This window comes from Phoenix dactylifera, chromosome 14 (genome assembly GCF_051530095.1).
Source record: "Phoenix dactylifera cultivar Ajwa chromosome 14, Ajwa_hap1_PhDact_Kaust_v1.1, whole genome shotgun sequence".
NCBI lineage: Eukaryota > Viridiplantae > Streptophyta > Magnoliopsida > Arecales > Arecaceae > Phoenix > Phoenix dactylifera.
Window position 1 is genome coordinate 10,285,400 of NC_143203.1, and position 19,215 is coordinate 10,304,614.

General features: G+C 38.0%; 1 protein-coding gene across 1 annotated transcript in view; it reads left to right on the forward strand.

Annotated features, from left to right (window-relative positions):
• LOC103695637 (zinc finger CCCH domain-containing protein 45-like) overlaps positions 1-19,215 on the forward strand; it is a 43,031-nt gene that overhangs the window by 12,282 nt on the left and 11,534 nt on the right. The window contains exon 5 of the mRNA XM_008777010.6: positions 5,600-5,668. Coding sequence (XP_008775232.4) covers positions 5,600-5,668 — 69 coding nt within the window. The remainder of the gene's footprint in view (positions 1-5,599; positions 5,669-19,215) is intronic.

Sequence of the window (19,215 nt, forward strand, 5' to 3'; positions counted from 1 at the left end):
AAGACAGCACAGGATGGTCTTCGATACATCGATGAGTTCCAGTTTACGTATGCTACACAAAATAGGGACCACGGTGCACAATCTGATAGAGTCCTCGAGAATATGATTGCATATAGAGTACAGGCTCCTCGAGGTCATTCAGAAGGATACGATGCAGTTGCAAATGACCTCGCACGTGGAGTAGAATCCATAGATGTATTAGATTCCGAGTCGTATACTGGAATCTATTAATCGCAACCACAAAAAGCCTGTGATCTATACGAATACGGATCTGGATCTAGTGCATCTAAGGCATCTTCCGATGGCTATTATCTTATGCAATTCGGGGCATCTCATAGGTCGAATTTTGCTGCCGGCATATTCGGATAGGCTCCTCCACAGTCGTAATATCTATGAGAGCCATCGCCACTCGACTAAATTTTAGATGTCGGTATGTATGTTGTACTTTAAATATATATAAGTGTATTATTTTATATTTTTCACGTCACTACTTGAATTAAGGATAGTTTATGTTGTTTCTTGTACCATGCAACATTTCACTAATTATTTTATGATTTGTATAATTTTAAAACAATAAAATGCATCATTAGGTTAAACCAAAAATATTAAATTACATTTAAAATCATTAAAAAACTTCAAAAAGATTGATTACCAATTAAATATTCTTGAAAAGTCAAAAAAAATTGGGTGTGTCGCTACGGAACCGGCACGCTCTAGCTGTATCGGTTTCGGTTCAGTATCGAACTGGTACCGAATTGTACCCATCGCCGACCAATACAGGTTCCAAGACTGGTTCGGCGATCCTTGATCTATTGCACATGTACCTTGAAGGACATTATGGCATAACTGTCAAGGTGAGTAGTTGCGCAATCTAGTAGTCAAATATTCTTAGACTTGCTCGCTTTATTTCGTTATATGTGGCCAATAATGAAAGTCGAAGGACTCTTGAGCTCCCAAATATCGACTATTGATGAGTTGTAAGGTGTCCATGGAGAAACTCAAGAGAACCCTCATCGTTCTTGGAATAATTTGCTTCGAACATATGAAGAAAATCGGAACTCTCAACTGATTCTTATGCAATTGGTTTGTGTTTGGTCTTTTTTTTTTTTGTTGCATAGGCCTTGGATAGACTACATCTTTTGGTTATTGAATAGGATCCACGAATAAACCTAGGAGACTTAATTAAAGTGAAAGTGATGATATGGCCTAACCATGGGTTAGAGCAAGGTTAAATCCTGGTAGCGAGGCCTTCCTGATTTTGGAACCAGGTTGGTACAATATTAAGATGGACCGAAACAATTATTAAAAAACAAAAACAAAAATAAAATTAAAAAATAAATAACTCGATGTCCCGAGATGCCAAACCATTTCGAGTGTTGGGATGCAATGTTCTTGTTCTGTCTTAGCTATGATAGATTGGGATGACTAGAGCCCTGTTTGGGGGAGCTGTTGGAAGTAGAGCTGTCTGATGTAGAGAGTTTATAAAAGGCTGTTTGCTGTTTGGTAACTACATTTTTAAAGTGCTGTGTCACTTTAACATGTGTTTGGTAAACAAACTGAGAAAGTACTTTTGTGTGACAAAATGACCATGGAGGACATTACTAGTATTATACAATAGAGCATAATAAAATATAATATGTATTAATACATAAATATATGATATAGTATAATATTAATATAATGTATTATAATATTATTATAATATAGTACTATAACATTGTGTATTATAGGATAATAATTTAATATAATATTAAATTATTTAACATAACATATCAATGTATTATGATATAATATAATATAATATTATATTTATAGTATAATACAATAATAAATGTATAAAATATTATAATTATTAGTGTAAATTAATTTTTTACCCTTCTGATGACCATTTATCTCTCTAACAAATTTTCTAGGTTAAATAATTACTAATATTTATTTTTATTTATTTATTTATTTAGATCAGATTATTTGCCATCACTCATTATTTTTCTTTTTATTTATTTTATTTAGTTATTTATTTATGATTTTATTTCATTGAAATATATTTATTTATTAGCTTATTTATTATTTATTTATTTATTTGTTCATTCGTATATATATTTATTTGTGCATTTATTATTTTTCTTTTCTTTTCTTTTTTTTTTCTCTTTTTTTCTTTCCTTTTCTTCTTTTTCTTTCCTTTTCTTCTTTTTTCTTTTTTTTCTTTTCTTTTTTCTTCTCTTCTTCTCCTTCCTTCCTCTCTTCCCTTATTTATTTATTTATTTTATTTATTTATTTTTTTCTTTTTTTCTTTCCTTTTCTTTTTTTTCTCTTTTATTTCTTTTTCTTCTTTTTTTTCTTTTCCTTTTCTTTTCTTGTTTCTTCTCTTCTTCTCCTTCCTTCCTCTCTTTCCTTCTTCTCCTTTCTTATCCTCCCACGAGGCCGGCGGCGCCGGAAGGGGGCCAGGCCGTGGCGGCCACGGGAGGGGGCCTGGCCGTGGCCGCGGCTCGCCATGGCCGGCGGTTGGCCGCGGCGCAGCGAAGCCCCATGACTGGCCGCCATGGGGGCTTCGCTGTGGCTCGCCTCCCCGGTCCCACGGCTGGGACGCCGTGGATGGCGGAGGCCCTGCCACCCCACGGACGAGCCCGGCCGCTCCACAGGCCGGCCGCGCGCCACGGGTGGCGTCGCGACCGCCTGCGGAGGGGTTGCCGGCTACGGGTGGTGGCCGGCATGGTGGCTGCCACCGTGGGCAGCCACGAGCTCCCAAAACAAAAAAAAAAGAAGAGGAAGAAGGAACAGAGGCAGCGACGTTGAGAGGAAGAAGAAGATAGAGAGGGAGAGGGATGGGTGAGCCGCTTGCGGAGGGGTTGCCGGCCATGGGTGGCGGCCGACATGGTGGCTGCCACCGTGGGCAGCCACGAGCTCCCAAAACAAAAAAAAAAGAAAAAAAAAGAAGAGGAAGAGGGAACAGAGGCGGCGACGTTGAGAGGAAGAAGAAGATAGAGAGGGAGAGGGAGAGGGATAGGTGAGAGGAAAAGGCGGGATGAGAGTTTTAGAAGAAAAAAGTAAGATTTAAATGAGGGTATTTTGGTAAAAAAAAACAGCTTCCCGACAAAGCTGAAAACAGCGTTTTCGGAAAGGTCCAAAATGGAGCTTCTTCCAAAAAGCTGTTTTCAGCTTTTTGGAAAAGCTGAAACAGCTTTTCAAAATTTTTACCAAACATCCTTTTTCATCCAAAAGTCCTTTTGGAGGGCTAAAAAGTGCTTTTTGGCCCTTCAAAAGCTCCCCCAAACAGGGCCTAGGTCTAGAGAGAGTGGGGATCCTTGATGTGACCCATGACATGGTCTCTCTGGTCTGGCACGACATCATTGGAATGGATCAGGTCCTTAATCCTTGGGTTATCATGTTCTGGTTTTTTCTTTGAGTTTCTTGCATTTTAGGGTTCTTTAGGGACACATGATCCAAAGGTAGAATTTTAGCGCAAAAATTACCAATGAAAATTATGTGATGAGTTGTTTAATCCACGCCGTTGATTATGATTTGAAATATTATGATACTTGAGAACGAAAAAACAAAATGTTTTGGAACTTCTTTACCTGTGGATCAAAAGTTTGTTTCTGGTATAATCTTCACCAATGTATCCATATAGTTATGTGTAACAACTTGGTGATTGCATGCTTACATGGTTTTCTTCTTGCAAGCATGTGTTAAATATGAGTTGCTTTTGCCGCAAGCATTGCTTCCTTATAAGTGATCAAGTACACAATTTCTACAGACTTCCCAACTCAGATACGTTATTTTGAAAGATCAAAGATGGATGATAGAAATACAAGGAAGTTTATTTCTGTCGAGGGTGCATAATATCATTTAATTCGACATTATATTTGCAATATTGTAGTGCTTCGTAAAGTTACACCATGTTTGGGATGTCGTAGACTTGAGCATTGACCAAGTCGGGCCGGGTTTGGGTGGGGCCTAAGCGTGAGATCAAGAGCCTAAAGTCAGGGTTCAGCTTCACGTCTCAAATTTTGATTTTGAATGGGAGATAGGAGGTAAGCATGACACAGGTACTCGATTTGGTGAGAGTGTGACTTGCTTATGAGGGGTTAGCTAGAGGAGAATGGGAGGGAATTTAGAATTTAAGGTTCCGTTTCCCCATTTTATTTTTTTCTTCACTTTTAACTACTATATGATATGTATAACATAATATAATATAATGTAATATATATTATATATAACTTTTGGGTTGGGCCATGCCAAAATTTGGGAAGCACGAGCTTGGCCCTATTTTGGTTCGGGCCTAAAATTTTTAGCCTGGCCAAGCCCGTTGGAACAAATATCTTGACCTAGGCCCACTATAAATTAGGCTTGGTTAGGTAAGTTGGGCCAATTTTGCTCAGGTATAGTGGATGCTCATACACATAAACATACATATATATGTTTGTGTCTGAAAGGTTTGTGAATGGTATATGACAACATTGTTCCTTGGTGCCTTTTCTATTGATTAGCATGTCTAATACGTATGGATATCAACCCAAGAGAAGGTCAAAGTTCTTCCTCGAGTTTTACCTACTGTATGTACTTTCTATTTGGTAAAACCAAGAAATTAGATATAATGGCAAGTTCAAACTTTTTTGATGTGTGGTATGACTGTAATGGAAGTATAAGGATAGAGTTTCACCTTGATGAAGCATAAAGTCATTCCTTCCAATAAAGAGTGTTATTGGCAGGTCCAAGGAATATAAGGGGTCAAGAAAGAGAAAATTGGGACCTAGGATAATATTGATGGAAGTCGAGACAAGAATAAAAGGGCATGCAAGTGCACGAGGCTCCTGTTGTAGCAAGTTTTCAGGAAGATTAGATGTACACAGTCTTACCCTCGTGTGTAAAGAGATTGTTTCCATGTTTTAAACCCTTGATACTCAGGTCAAAATGAAGCAACCTTATAGTTGTGCCAAGGCCCACCCTCTAAGTTGAGACAAAAATATAGAGAATAAAAAAAAAAAGCTTGCATTGATAATGGATGCTGCACGTTGTTGGAACAGTTGCTAACGAAGACTCATGTAGAGGTTCTTAGTGAGTACTGGAGCCATGTTGAGGGTCAAGACCTAACATAATATCACTTGGATCTATCTTGAGTGATCAAATGGAGGTACTCGATATTGAATGCATTAGTTTTATTGTACAACTGAAAGTGGAAGTTGCAGCATAGAAGATCCATGTTTCAGAGGTAGGTATGAATATGATCAAATACATATCAGAAGATTATGCTGATGGTTGGGGATTGGTTCAATTGTCATTTTCTGTACAACATTTATCGTTCAGTTATGAATAATTTAGTGGGCGTATAGTTTGGAGATCTAAAGCCTTCTAATAACCTAATTTATCTTTGAGTGGTACACAGGTACTAGATTTTTATGCTCGCTACTGCCTTTGATTGATAAATTGTTGCTCAAATATGTAAATCTTGATTCTAGTTTATACTTTATAGTGTCATGCATTTCTCTGCTTGCTGTCTAACCACTAGAAACTTTTCTCTTTCAATAAACAATGCAATTTATATGCCTATTCTTATGGCCTCTCGACTTCGAAATATTCATGACATGCCTTTAAATTGCAGCTATGCGAGTTGTCCTTCAATAAAACACATCATCTCAGGAATCCCTACAATGACAACTTACCAGTGAAGGTACGGCATGTTCTTGTAAATTTTAACTTGACTGATGGCTTCTTATAACATCTCTTATTTTTCATCCTATTTTTGCTATTACATGACGGACATAGTGATGTTAGATGTGCAGGATGAGTAGTAGATATGTTGTCATCCTGTGTGAGATTTTTCATAGGTTCTTTTTTGTCGGAAAATATATGCTTGGAATCCTTGTAAATACAGAATGCTGGTAAAGTGCTGAATGTTGTCGATCTTTTTCTTTTCTCTTGTTAACCATGCAAATTTTCAGAATTACAACACACTCAAAGAGAAATATTCGGCAAATTGCCCAATTTCTTGTGCTGCTCTAACGCCCTGGAATTCTTTTAAGCAGTGTAACATTAAATCTTTTACATGAACTTGAAGTTGACAATTACACTACTGAAGTCAGCTCCTTATTAATTTGTTACTTACTAGAGGTGAAATGTTAAAAAGATGAAGTCTAGAAGACAAGCTATCGAAGCTTAGACTATGCTAAAAACTAACATGGTCAATGTGTAATTTAGGTATCTTTGGACTGGAGTATTCTTCCGCATCATATGTATGATAAGAAATGCTAAGCTACTTTTCTGCATTTTCCCAGTGTGTTTTTTGTATCAAGGGATTTTGGGCATGATATTTTCTTTAAAAAAAAATTCAATAGCAATACACGTTTTATAATTCAGCTGAAATTCTTTACAAAGGGTTGGCATCACCATACTATGTCATATGTCTATCTATCTTAGGTACCATCCAGTTTGTTGTACATGTTTGTTTGTGCCAGGGAGTTGAAACGTGTGCCTTTGGCAGGTTGATCGTTTAATTTTTTCCTCTTTTTTTTCCTGGGTCTGCATCATTTGAGAAGTGAGAAAAAAATATGTAATATCTAGCTCAATGCTGTGCTTTGTTGTCTTCTTGAGTAACAAATAACAATAAGAAACTCAAAATCCATTTCAAAATCAATTTAGAATTTGATCACAAGCAGAAAATTGATAATACAACTACTATAGGAGTATGATAATCTAATGAATGACAAGTTGTTTCCTACCATTTTTTTTAGTGATGAGTGATACAGATTAGTAGTTAATTTGAAGGCTAGCTTGCAAATAACCAATTTAAAGAATTGAGGGTAAATCTGAGCCATATTATGTTAGTTCATACGAGTTGCCTTGTATTTAAGAAAATCAGACAAATGTAAAGCTTTTCATGGTGAATGTTAGACTGATTGTTCCTTTTAAGAAACCCACTAATTAAGCTTTCAATTTAAGTATGAAAGGAAGCGAACATTTGCATAACATAATTTGGAGCTGTTATTAATTGATGATTAAAAAATTGGATTTCTAGATTTGATGTCACCAGTCTATCTCCTCACATGATAAGGAGTTTATCCTTTGTCCCATCACATTCTTTAAATCAAAAAATACAAAAGAGACAAGACAGAATATCCTTCTTAGGCTACTGCTATCCACCATGTTCTGTATATACAGTATTTAGCCAACATAGAGAAAAGGAAAAAGTTGACGGAACCAATGACCTTATCTTCCGCTGGACAATTTAACAGCATTTTTGGGTGTTTAGGTTATTATCAAATAGTAGTTCTTTAATATTTCATTGGGTTTTAGGATTTTTATAATTCTTTAACACATGAACAATAAATTTGATGATCATAAATGATACAATATGCTTCAGAACTTTGTAATATATGTTTCCTTGGCCTTTTTCACTTTTCTCTTCGTTTATTTTTTTCATCATTATTCCTTTTTCTTGGTCAAAACTCTACAGCTCAAGCTGAAATAGCTAAAACCAAAAAATGGCTAGCTTGCTAAAATTGAAACAGAATGCAAGCTTTCGAACCTTGAACAAAAAAATTTGTTTCATGCAGACTTGATTTAAGACTAATTTATGGATGTTTATGCTTAGGGCTGCATATGGGTCCAATTGGACCAGTGCATGCTTGCCTTGACCAATCCAATTTAATTTATTTATGGATGTTTATGCTTAGGGCTGCATATGGGTCCAATCGGACCAGTGCATGCTTGCCTTGACCAATCCAATTTCATATTTGGGTCATGGTTTTGAACTCAGACCCAACCTATTAGCTGATCGGATTGGGTTGGGTAGGGTCCATGGTAAGGATTTTAGACCCATGGGGTCATTCGGATTGGTCATGGTCAAGTATGACCTGGAACCAACCAAAAACGATCGAATTCGAATGGAGAATAGGCTAGATCGAGTTTGCAATTTGAGTCAAGAATCTAACTATTTTTTTATAGATAAAATACAATAATTGATAATTAAATATAAATTTGTTAAAAAATTAAATAAAACTAAAAAGAAACAACTTAAACTTAAATTTTTATTAAAAAAAATTAATTTCATCCAAGTAATCGATTGTTTTAAGTTTTCAAACTACAATTTTTAATATATATATATATATATATATATATATATATATATATTGATATACTTAGGACATTATAAATTGGAATCAACAAACACAAACAACGAAGTATGAATATTTTAAATATAAGTAAGTGAATATAGATTGGCGGAGATGTAGTTGTTGAGATGAAAAAAAAGAAGTGTTAGTTTAAATGAGAGTTCATTCAATGAATTAAGAAAGATATTTCTAGCATAAAGAAGGAGGAGGTTTATATGATTTAGATTTTTGGATTGAGCCTTATTAGGTTCAGATTGGGTCGGGCACATTTTTTGTTGACCCAATTAAACCCAAGATGACATATGGGCCAGGTTGGGTCTGGTCAGATTGAAAGATACAAAACTCGGTCTCGACTTGAAATTTAGATCTGGTCCAAAAGTTTTTAAACCTGACCCAACCCATGGGTGTTTGAATATGGATTAGTTAGGTTTATCTGGGTCGGGTCATGGATCGACCCAATCTATTTGAAGCTCTATTTGTGCTAAATCTCTTTCCCTTTTTTTACATATTAGGAAGCATGTTGTCTAGATTAAACTTAGATATTACAAGCTTTGAGAGGACTTGGAAGTGCTGCAGCATTAAAGTCCAAATATATTTGGAGATGTAAATTTTCAGACTTGTAAAATTGGATACCTAGAGCTCAAATTCCTAGAAATTTCTATTGATATGATGGATTGCTGTTATACAATGAAATGACATATTACACCTCAAACATGGTGCTTTGAAGTATTTTAGTTTTAAGAAATGATGCTTTTTCTGGTTGCTACTATGTGACAGAGGTTGTGAAGTAGTTTTAATTTTTTTACCTGAATTTTTTAATGGCATTTTCTGTAGTTTTTTTTGTAATTTTCGACCAAAGTTGGCATAGCTAGAGCCAAAGTCGCTGAAAAGTTACTGTTTTCTGATATTTCTGATGTTTAAAATATGAAATAAGTATTAAATATGTTTACATAAAGCTTTTTTCAATTTTAATTATATCTTCAAGTTACTGTTTTCTGATATTTCTGATGTTTAAAATATGAAATAAGTATTAAATATGTTTACATAAAGCTTTTTTTTTGGATGGCACAGCCTCAAAGTAGCATGTTGCTTTGTTAGTGATATTAGTGATTGGGTATATGCCCGAACTGAACATGCTAGTGGGTTGTTATTGACCTTCTGCTCCATGTGAGTTAGAGAATATCCCCCTTCAAGCTGTTTTTAGGAGTTTCTATTAGTTGGGGAAGATCAAAAAATGTATTCTTAGGCAGTTCCTTCATTGAGCACCACAGAATGAAGAGGAATCTATCATATCTTAAAATATATGCAGCATAAGAGGGTCTAATGCATAGTGGATTTTGACATATGCTTTTCAAAATTGTTTAGGAAACAAAATCACTTTAAAATATGCAAAAGACCATGATGCACATGTCATATTCCATCAAACTGGTGGAGGTTTTTGTATCCTTGTTTACTAATCCTGCCTAACAAGTGCTATAATTTGAGTCAAAGCAAGTGCTTTGAATCCTTGCTAACATGATGGTGTTCTTTGACATTATTCTTGCATCCATCCACCCAAATTCAAGACCCTTCTTCAGAAAAACTTTCTTGTACTTTGTTGTGTTTAAGATTCTCTCTTTTCTTTGATCTCTGTATTTTTTTGTTTAAAGAAAAGAAATCAGTACCATAATCCACCTTGACAATAGAAGATTGGGAGTGAAATGCTTTTTAAGTCGTAAATTCTTGAGTAGTCCCTATTTCAGGGAAGACAGAGAGAATAAACATGCATATACTGCTCATGATCAAAGCGCATAATCAGCTGAAATCATTCTATTGGTTGATCCAAGAAGGAAACTGGTAAAGTTCCGGGTTCAATGGAGAATGGAGATTCAATAAAAACATTTCTAGACTGTGGTTGCTTTCTCCCCCATGATGCAATAAAGAGAGAGAGAGAGAGAGAGAGAGAGAGAGAGAGAGCCTATTGTATATCTCGAGCCAAGCAAAGTCATTGTCTTTCTGCCGATCCGCTTTTCGGAGGATGAGCTTGATTTGCGGAAACACTCAATGCAGATGAAGCCTTTTAATCTAGGCCTTTCTATACTTTCTCGATTCGCTTCTTGCCCGAGCTCGGCTACTTTCTTTTTCCGGTCTTGTCTTCATCAAACCTGCGATTTGAGACTATAATACTAGAACTCACAAATGCATCTTTTCCAAGAAGACGAATGAATTTTATATAGAATAAAAAGGGGCTTTATGGTTTTTACGCTGAATACGCTACCTTAATCTACCCTATCTAATTAAGTGCTTCAAGAAGCTTGTCTACGCCTTCTATCCAGTATGCACCTACCATTGACGGTCGAAAGGCCTTTTCTATCTGAATCGTCAACCGATCATGCGTTTCTTTATAGCCGGAACAAGCACCTCAGCTTGTTAATGCACATCTCTTGTACTTCATTGTGTTCAGAATTTTTTTTTCGTTTGATCTTCTAGATGTTTTTTTTTGTGTGTAAAGACATTAGTGCTATAATCTAGCTTAATACATGTTAAGTATCATATGCTATTGCAGTTTGAATTCTGATCCATACAACTTTGCCAGTGTTATTCATAACATTTCTTTCAGTATCGCTAACATATTTTAATTCACATCTACACTTTCTTTCTTGGAAAAGATACTTGAATCCACATATGGGACAATCAATGGGATTGCTTAGGAGGCAACATCAGCTGGTCGCCAACTTGGAAACCATTAAGGTTTTTTAAGTATTAGTGAAACTATTGAAAAAAGAAACAATTTTTCAATCCATAAAAGCTGCTCCTTATTTTTTTTCTTTTTCTCCATGGATGATTCTAAGCATGTTATATAGGATCCTTGGATTTCAAGATAGCGATGGTGGAGCCATCTAGTGTTTGAGGGCTAGACAACTTGGTGGTGGACAAAATCATGGTCAAATACATAGAATGCGATACTGTCCAGAACTGGTATGTTTTTCTTTTTCTCCATGGACGATTTTAAGCACATGGCATAGGATCCTTGGATTTCAATATAGCAATGGAGTCATTGAGTGTTTGAGGGCTAGATAACTTGGTGGTGGACATGATCATGGTCAAATACATGCAATGAGGTACTGCCCCAAACTGCTTGGTTTGGGGCATATCAAACTAAACCGGGAGGGAAATGACACTATTCCTTTCCATACATCAAAAAATGCCGTTTCCCTCCCATACATCGAAAACTGCACCGAATCGATGCGAACTGCTTCGAACCAAGCGGTTGGAGTGGAGATGGTGCGAATCGGGCCGGCGGTTTGCACTAGTTCGGACTGGTTTTGCCCTCCCCCCTCTTAATAATTGAAGAGAGTGCGTGAGAAGCTCCCGTTCTTCTCATGCCACCTATCTTCAATTCTTCCAAAATTTCCAAGAAAATCAAAAAAATATTGCTGATTTCGATAAAAAAACACAAGATCCAAGCTTTTTTCAAGGTAGCATTGCATGCTTATAGTGCTCGATGAGCAAGCAGGAGTAGGAGCCTGAACTTGAAGAACTGGGATCGCTAGCTTTTTCCTTTTCATTTTAGTTTCGGTCTAATGCTCTAAAGACTATCATTGTTTTACGTTTATGCTACCATGGATTTCTTGTTGCCTGTTAATTATCTACTTGAAGACTTATGGTCACTTTTAGATCAAAATCTTGACTCCACTCATTTTTGGATCAGAATCATTGTCATTATTTTGCTTTTACCATAGTATAAAAGCAAAAGAATGACAATGATGGCTTGTAGGCTTGCAGCGGAAGCCAAAGCTCGATGAGTCAGGATCGCCTCGATGACCGGCCAGTTTCATAGCCAATAAGGCTAAGGTGGATGCATAGCAATGGGCAGGCCATAACATTCTATGTCTGCATTCAGCCGATCAACCACAACCAAAAGGTTAGTGGGTAGCCGATCATCACATGACTCCATGTTTGATATATCTTTCTAGAGATATGACGGAGAGATGCTTAGACGAGGCCATCACGTTACCCGGTTCACTTAGTCAGAAGGGCATTATCCGTCCTTCTGGTATAGCTAGGCAGAGAAGGGCATAAAAGAAAAACAGACAGTTACTTAGTGCAGCTTGAAAGGAAAAGAAAAGGCAGTTACAACCTTAATAGAGAGAATGGAGAAGTCAGTTCACCTAATTTCAGAGACCAGAGTAAGCAGCGATGACAATTTTGACAATCATGGATCTGGTGGCTAGGGAGAGTAGAAGATATGGGACCACCATTACGAAATATAGCTGTAGGGTGGTCTTTGATTCATTAGGGTTCTAATTTACGCATGTCACATAAGATAAGGACCATAGTACGCGAGCTAGTAGAGCTTGTGAGGATACGATTGCATACAAAAGACGAGCTTTTTGAGGTTGTTTAGGAGGACACAATGCAACTGTAGTTGACCTCGCACTTGGAGTAGGATCCGACATATCGGGTTCTGAGTGACGCTGAGGATGTGTTGAACTCTGGTTGAAAACTCGAAGAAGGAAGGGTATGTCGGTGCCACTAATTGTGGCAAGGTAGAAACTCCACTGTGGCACGTACGACGTAAGGAAGACGGTAGTTGGAAGAGGAGCAAGAGCGATCACTCTCTTCCAAGACCAAAAACACCATCTTGGTAGGCTATTCAAAGGATATAGCTCTCACGATGCTCACTTGCAAATCCTAAGAATCCACCAAAAGGGAGGAGAAGGAATAGAGAGAAAACAAGAGGAGAATAATTCCCACAATAGAATTTCCACTAAAGGATTTTCAATATTGATTACAAGAGGAGCTCTAGTGGGAGTATAAGTAGTATAGGGGGACTCTTTTCTTCAACTTTCCAATGTGGGATTTCTAGTCCTATTCTAACTTGAAGAACCTTAACTACTAACTTTTCTAATAATATCAAAAGTTCTCAAAAATCAAACTCCCTAGAATTAATTAACATCAAACTTTCCTAACTAAGATAGGAAAATAGTTAATCATCAAAAACTGGTTAACCCATACATACGGGACTCGCGGCCCGTGCGGTCGGGATGTGTGTCCTAGGCGCTCTGGCATCATACTCCACTGGTTGGAGAAGATTTGCCATCAAGTCTAGGTCTTCTTGGTCATAGAATTTTCCACCACCTAAGATTTTAGTAAGCACCACCTTGAGTTGTTCCTTCGGTTTTGCTTCAGAGGTGGAACCATTAGCATCTTCTTGTCCTTAAATAGAGCTATCCCATATTTTCAGCTTCTGTCGCTTCGCAAACTGCTCAGCCCTAGCAAGGAGGGGTGCATCTGAAATCCTCTCAAAACTAAAAGAAGTTTGGAGCTTTGTCACTCCAGCTTCCAGAAGAGACATAGCCATATCGTTCTTGGACTCCAATAAGGAACCTAAGAATGTGCCTGTCCTATCAGCTGTTTCCATCTCTTAATATCATGCTGCAGTATCTTCCTCATCAATGTAATAGCTTTATCTGAAAAAGGCTTATCTCCACCAGGGCACCGAACACTAGAAAAGGAGAACACAATGCCACATGTTTCTTTAGGTCTCAGTAGTTTAATCAGTGACCACTGAGAACATATTCAACAACAGCAGTAAGCCTTCCAGTTAGTTGCAGAATGGCAAGAAATCTTCAGCTTTTTTAGCTGACGCTGTGGTCAGGTCTGTTACGTGCATCACTGGATGATGATGATCCTTGACAGAATGAATTTCTTTCTTTCCATTGATGCCATGTGATTCAGCTTCCAGCATTGGCTCTTGTTCAACGGGCTTCCCTGAAGATTTCTGCTCATGAATGCCATCACCTGGAAGATTTCTGCTCATGAATGCCATCACCTGAGGTTGAAGGTGGATCAACTTCAAGGAGAGGGTGAGGCCTATGAATGGAAGAAAATGGAACCATCCCAAGTGCATCAACCAGAAGATAAGCATGTGGCTCACAATTAGCTCATGCCCGAGATGGTAGATCGCTAATAAATGTCGGGCAAAAATGGTGTTGTAGCCTTAAACCAGCAGACCTTTTTGCAAGACTAGCTTGGTGGTAGTAATTGTCTCTATAAGGATCATTGCTATGAGTTGCAGCATGCTGCATTCTCAAAATGCTTTCAATCTCTTCTGCTGACATGTACCTGGACCAAACTGTGGCCAATCATTATCGTGCTCCTGGCTGCTGGCATCAGAAGATTGTTGAGAAAATTCCGTTGTGATGGTTGAGATCTCAGATCTCTCAAGTAAGACATACCAAGAACTGCATCAAGCTTATTCCTTGTGGAGGAGGGTGAGAGTTAAATAAGGGCGATCGCAAGAGAGAAAATTGGGGCGGAGATGGTTGGACCTGTTGCAGTCTCTGTAGTTGCTGCTGTGAAAGTTGCTGTGAAGGCATTAAGCCATTTGGCTGCCGCAAATGTTTCTGTAGGAAGTTTGGCAGCAGATTCGGTTGTTCCCCTGCAAATAGGCTAGATTGATTTAACCAGTGATTCTGCGACCGGCTATTAATTGAGAGACCTAGAGAGGCAAACTGAGACATGTTTCCACCATAGTGCAATCCATGCAATAGTTCTAGCAAATGAAGCTGAGGACCAGAAGAAGGAGATAGATTTGAAGGAGTCTCAACCAGCTTCTGTAAATTGCAAGACTTGACAAGCTATTTAGAAAAGCCATTGTTCAAATAAACCATGCTGATCACCATGGAGTCTCTCAAAGTTCTCGATGCATGATTCCACAAGAGACGCATTTCCATTCATCTCAGTATTGGGCAATGCGGGACAAAGACGAACTTCATTTTCAGCAAGAGAATACCAATCAAGAATGCCGATATCTCTATTAGGAACACATAATTGATAGCCAAGAATAATGGCATCACGTAATTGCCTTGCCCCACTCAACTTATTTGATGCATGGCTCTTCCCATTGGCAATATCTTGTAGACTGTGGACAACCACTCTGCCACCATCAGAGCACAAACGAAGGGTAAGTTCATGTTCAAGATAAGGCATCCATTGTCCAGTAAGGTCTGTCGTACCATCTTGTACCGTATCATACCAAGAGAAAATCGATATGAAACTCAACTTTGAATTGGTACAAGCCCTGTGCCGCCTCATACTGTCCCATACTGAGGCGTACCAACCTGTACTGAGATGCATCGAGGTGTATATCGACCCGTACTGAGACGTACCGACCTGTACTGGGGCATACCAAGGTGTATATCAACCTATACCGAAGTGCACCGATCTGTATTGTGGTGTTTCGAAATAAAAATTGAGAAAAGTGGTTAGAAAGCTATTTCGGTACATGATACGTACTGTATCGTACCGACTGTACCGAATCGGTAAGATACCGATACAATATCTGGTACTAAGATTGCAGACTTTGATCCCTCCTAATCATCTCAACACTACTTTGGTAACGCTCAACCATAGTTCTTCAGAGAGGTTCATTAAAATAATCTCTTCGTACAAAGACGGCAATTTTTCTGCTCGAACTTCACTGACAGTGCTATATCCAATTTTTCCAAGTGTGCGGTTAGATGTTGCTATTAAATTTGGTCCGTATGCGTTCTTTTCAAGCTTTATAAAGTTAGAAGGAAGTTCTTGGTTGTTAGGTGCTCCACCATAGTGAGAGTAACCTTCAACTTTCTATCAAACAATAGAACGATGTTGATGCCTAGCTGCCTCGACATATTTGCAACTGAAATTTGTAACACAAATCGAATGAATCCCAACGTCTGCCACTGCCCGGCATACCAAGGGAATTACATTTGAGACCACTAAATCAGCCTTGATAGAGTTCAGCCACTTCACTTTAGTTGCCAAAGCAGAAGGCCCGAGGTACCATAGTCTGATGATACTTCTCTAAGGAGGCAAGCTAGTCTACTGTCAAAGCGTCAGCTTGCATAACTTCGCAATCCCGCAAAACTTTGGAAACATGAAGATTGAGAGACTGCATGTCGGTGGTGAAAATAAAGTCTGGAGGAGCCGGGACCATGGGAAGCCGCAATGAGATCTTGCACAACCAATGCTTCGCCTTGATCTTCATCATCCCACTTGACTGGTTGTTCTTCTTCTTCGGTACAAGATTCTTCCTCCACCAAAGAGATTATCTTTCGATTCGGGCAATCAGTTGCAATATGTCTAAAACTCTTAACACTTGAGGTACTTGCAGGGATTGGAGGTGATAGTATTGGAATGACTGGGGTTGCTGAGGACGCTCTTGTCATTCTTTTGAGGTAGTTGGGAGGTGCTAGCTTTGGAGGATGCCGATGTCTTCGACATGAAACTCCTTTGGCTGGATGCTCCATCTCTATACCTTGGAAAGTGTGAATTACTTGTTCTTAGTTGCTGCCTTTTGACCTTCGTTTCCAATCGAATCGTGTCATTCAGCATCCAATGGTTAAAGTTGCATGATTTGCTCAATTTCAGGTTTCAATTCTTCAAAACGTTGCATTATATTTTGCTCTTCGGGCTTGATGTTGCACGTCATGAGAAGTTGCTTAAATTCTATTTGTATACTCTTCTATGGCCATGTTATGCTACCAAAGATTGTGGAACTTAAGAAATTTGTTTGGGCAATAATCTTCAAGGAAAACCTATTTTTGAGTTTGCGATGCATTTTGCCCCACATTCGGATCTGGCCACGTCCTTCATACTCATGTTGCCGTTTCGGATTTTCCTACCAAATTGATGTATACTTCTTAAGCTTGATGGTGACTAGCTTCATGCGTCAATCGTCGGAAACTTCATTGAGCTCAAAGACTTTTTCAATGATGTGGAGCCACTCAACTAATCATCAGGTTGCAGGCATCCTTCAAAGTCAGAGATATCTATTTTGATGCTAAAGCCACGATGGTTGTAATGTGGTCTTCATTCACATTGACGACGATTATCTTCTTTTCTCGATGAAGATGCTCTTCGATTGTAAATAGATTGAAATTTTTCACTTTTTTCATTAGAACACTTGCTTTCATCATTAAAGGGCTCTCTATCAGAGTAGTGATTGGAACCTTGACGATGTCGGCATTTATGTTGTTCTTGTTGTCGAAGCCGTTGATTTTTTGGAGTTGTTGAAGCTGGCGGCGCAGTTCATTCAATTCAATGTCACACAAATCTCGTACACATTCTTGGATGTTGTGGTGATGAGATGACATCTTGAAACTATGCTCTGATACCAACTGACGTTAGAGAGATGTTGAACTTTGGTTGAAAACTCGAAAGAGGAAAGGTATGTCTGTGTAACCGATTATGACGATGTAGAAACTCCACTACAACATGTACGCCATAAGGGACGGTAGTTGGAAAAAAAAAGCAAGGGCGGATCACTCTTTTCCAAAGCCAAAAGCACCACCTTGGCAGTCTACTCTAAGGATACAACTCTCACGATGCTCATTCGCAAACCCTAAGAATCCACCAAAAGGGAGGAAAGAGAGAATAGAAAGAAAACAAGGAAAGAATAATTTCCACAATAGAATTTTTTCTGCTCAAGAATCTTTAGTATTGATTACAGGAGGAGCCCAAGTGAGGGTATTTATAACTTGTATAAGGGAACTCTTTTCGTTAACTTTTTAATATGGGGCACCAAGTCCGATTCTAACTTGAAGAATTCTAACTACTAACTTTCTTAATAATATCAAAAGTTCTCAAAAAGAAAGTTCACAAAAATCAAACTTTCTAGAATTAACTGACATCACACTTTCCTAACTAAAATAAGAAAATAATCAATCATCAAAAACTAGTTGACACATACATACAGGACTTGTGAGATTGTGACCTATGTGGTCAGGATCCATAGCCCTGTGTGGTCGAGATGTGTCTTTGGCACGGGCATCACTAAGTTGTACGTTGATCTTATTACCTGTAGCCATAAGCCTATAAGCTATACGGATATGGATATGGTAAATCTGAGGCGTCGTTTTCTAGTGGCTACTATCCTATATAGGATGAAGCATCAAACAGTTTGGATTTTGTTGCCGGTATATTCGGATGGGTTTCTCCACAACCATATTATCAAACTAGTGATGCTTTCCAAAGCTAGAGCTTCAGTGAAGATCCGAGATTAGCTATGATCCAAAATGCATACCTTTTGGGATAAGCGTATAGGATTACAAAGCCATGTGCTTGGAGGCAAGGTACATCATTTTGGTATTAGGCCCCGTATCGGTGCCATTCTGTTATTGTGTCGGTACACCTGGTAAGGAGGCCGGTTTGACGTACCGAGTGTTAGTGTGCTTTCTGTACTGCGCATTGGTAACGAATTGGTATGGTATGGTATGCCCCGTACCATCTAGTTTGATATAGTATAGCATACCTTGGTTGGAGGGTGGTTTGATGTGCCCTGATTATGTTAATGATCCTGACATCTATGAGAGACATCGATATTTCACCAGATTTTAGATGTCGGTGTGTATGTTACATTTTAAATACATTTAACTGATTGTATGTTTTGTCTTTCACTGCATTTCATGATATAATTATCGTCTATTTAGGGTTAAAAAGCACCAGTTAAGATGTATCGAGTAATAAAAATATCGAAATAGGATTTTAACCCTAATCAAAGCATCAAAAGACATCAAGAAAAATCAAATTAGACTTAAAGTCATTCAAAAAATAAAATAAAAAACAAATTGATTACATTTCATTAAATGTTTTAAAAAATTGAATAAACAAATAAAAACAAAAAATAGGCGAGCCAATCACCAGCATACCACGGCATACCGTGTGTCGATACGGTACCGAACCAGTACTATACTAAATCGGTGACCGACCGGTACGGTTTAGCCAACATTGGTAAAATAGGTGTTCTAGTGTCTGCCTCAATGGTGAAGGAGTTGGATTCCATCTTCATTATCATGAAGGATGGTCGTGTCAGGCTCATCTAAAATCTCAACAATTGTCATGGCTTCCTCATCATCTTCAAAAACAACAATCTCGCATCTTTAATCCATTCCTTTGATGGTCTTTTGGTAAAGTATTTTAGACATTAGGGCACAAAGGATCTAAATATTTCCTCCTAATATAGTTTTATATAAAAAATCAACTCACGCCCTTCTTGTTATTGTCGGAGGAAAGGGTCAGCTTTTCTTGAAAATTTCAGAAATGCTGGAATTCTTTGTTTTGACTGATCCAACTTTGATTA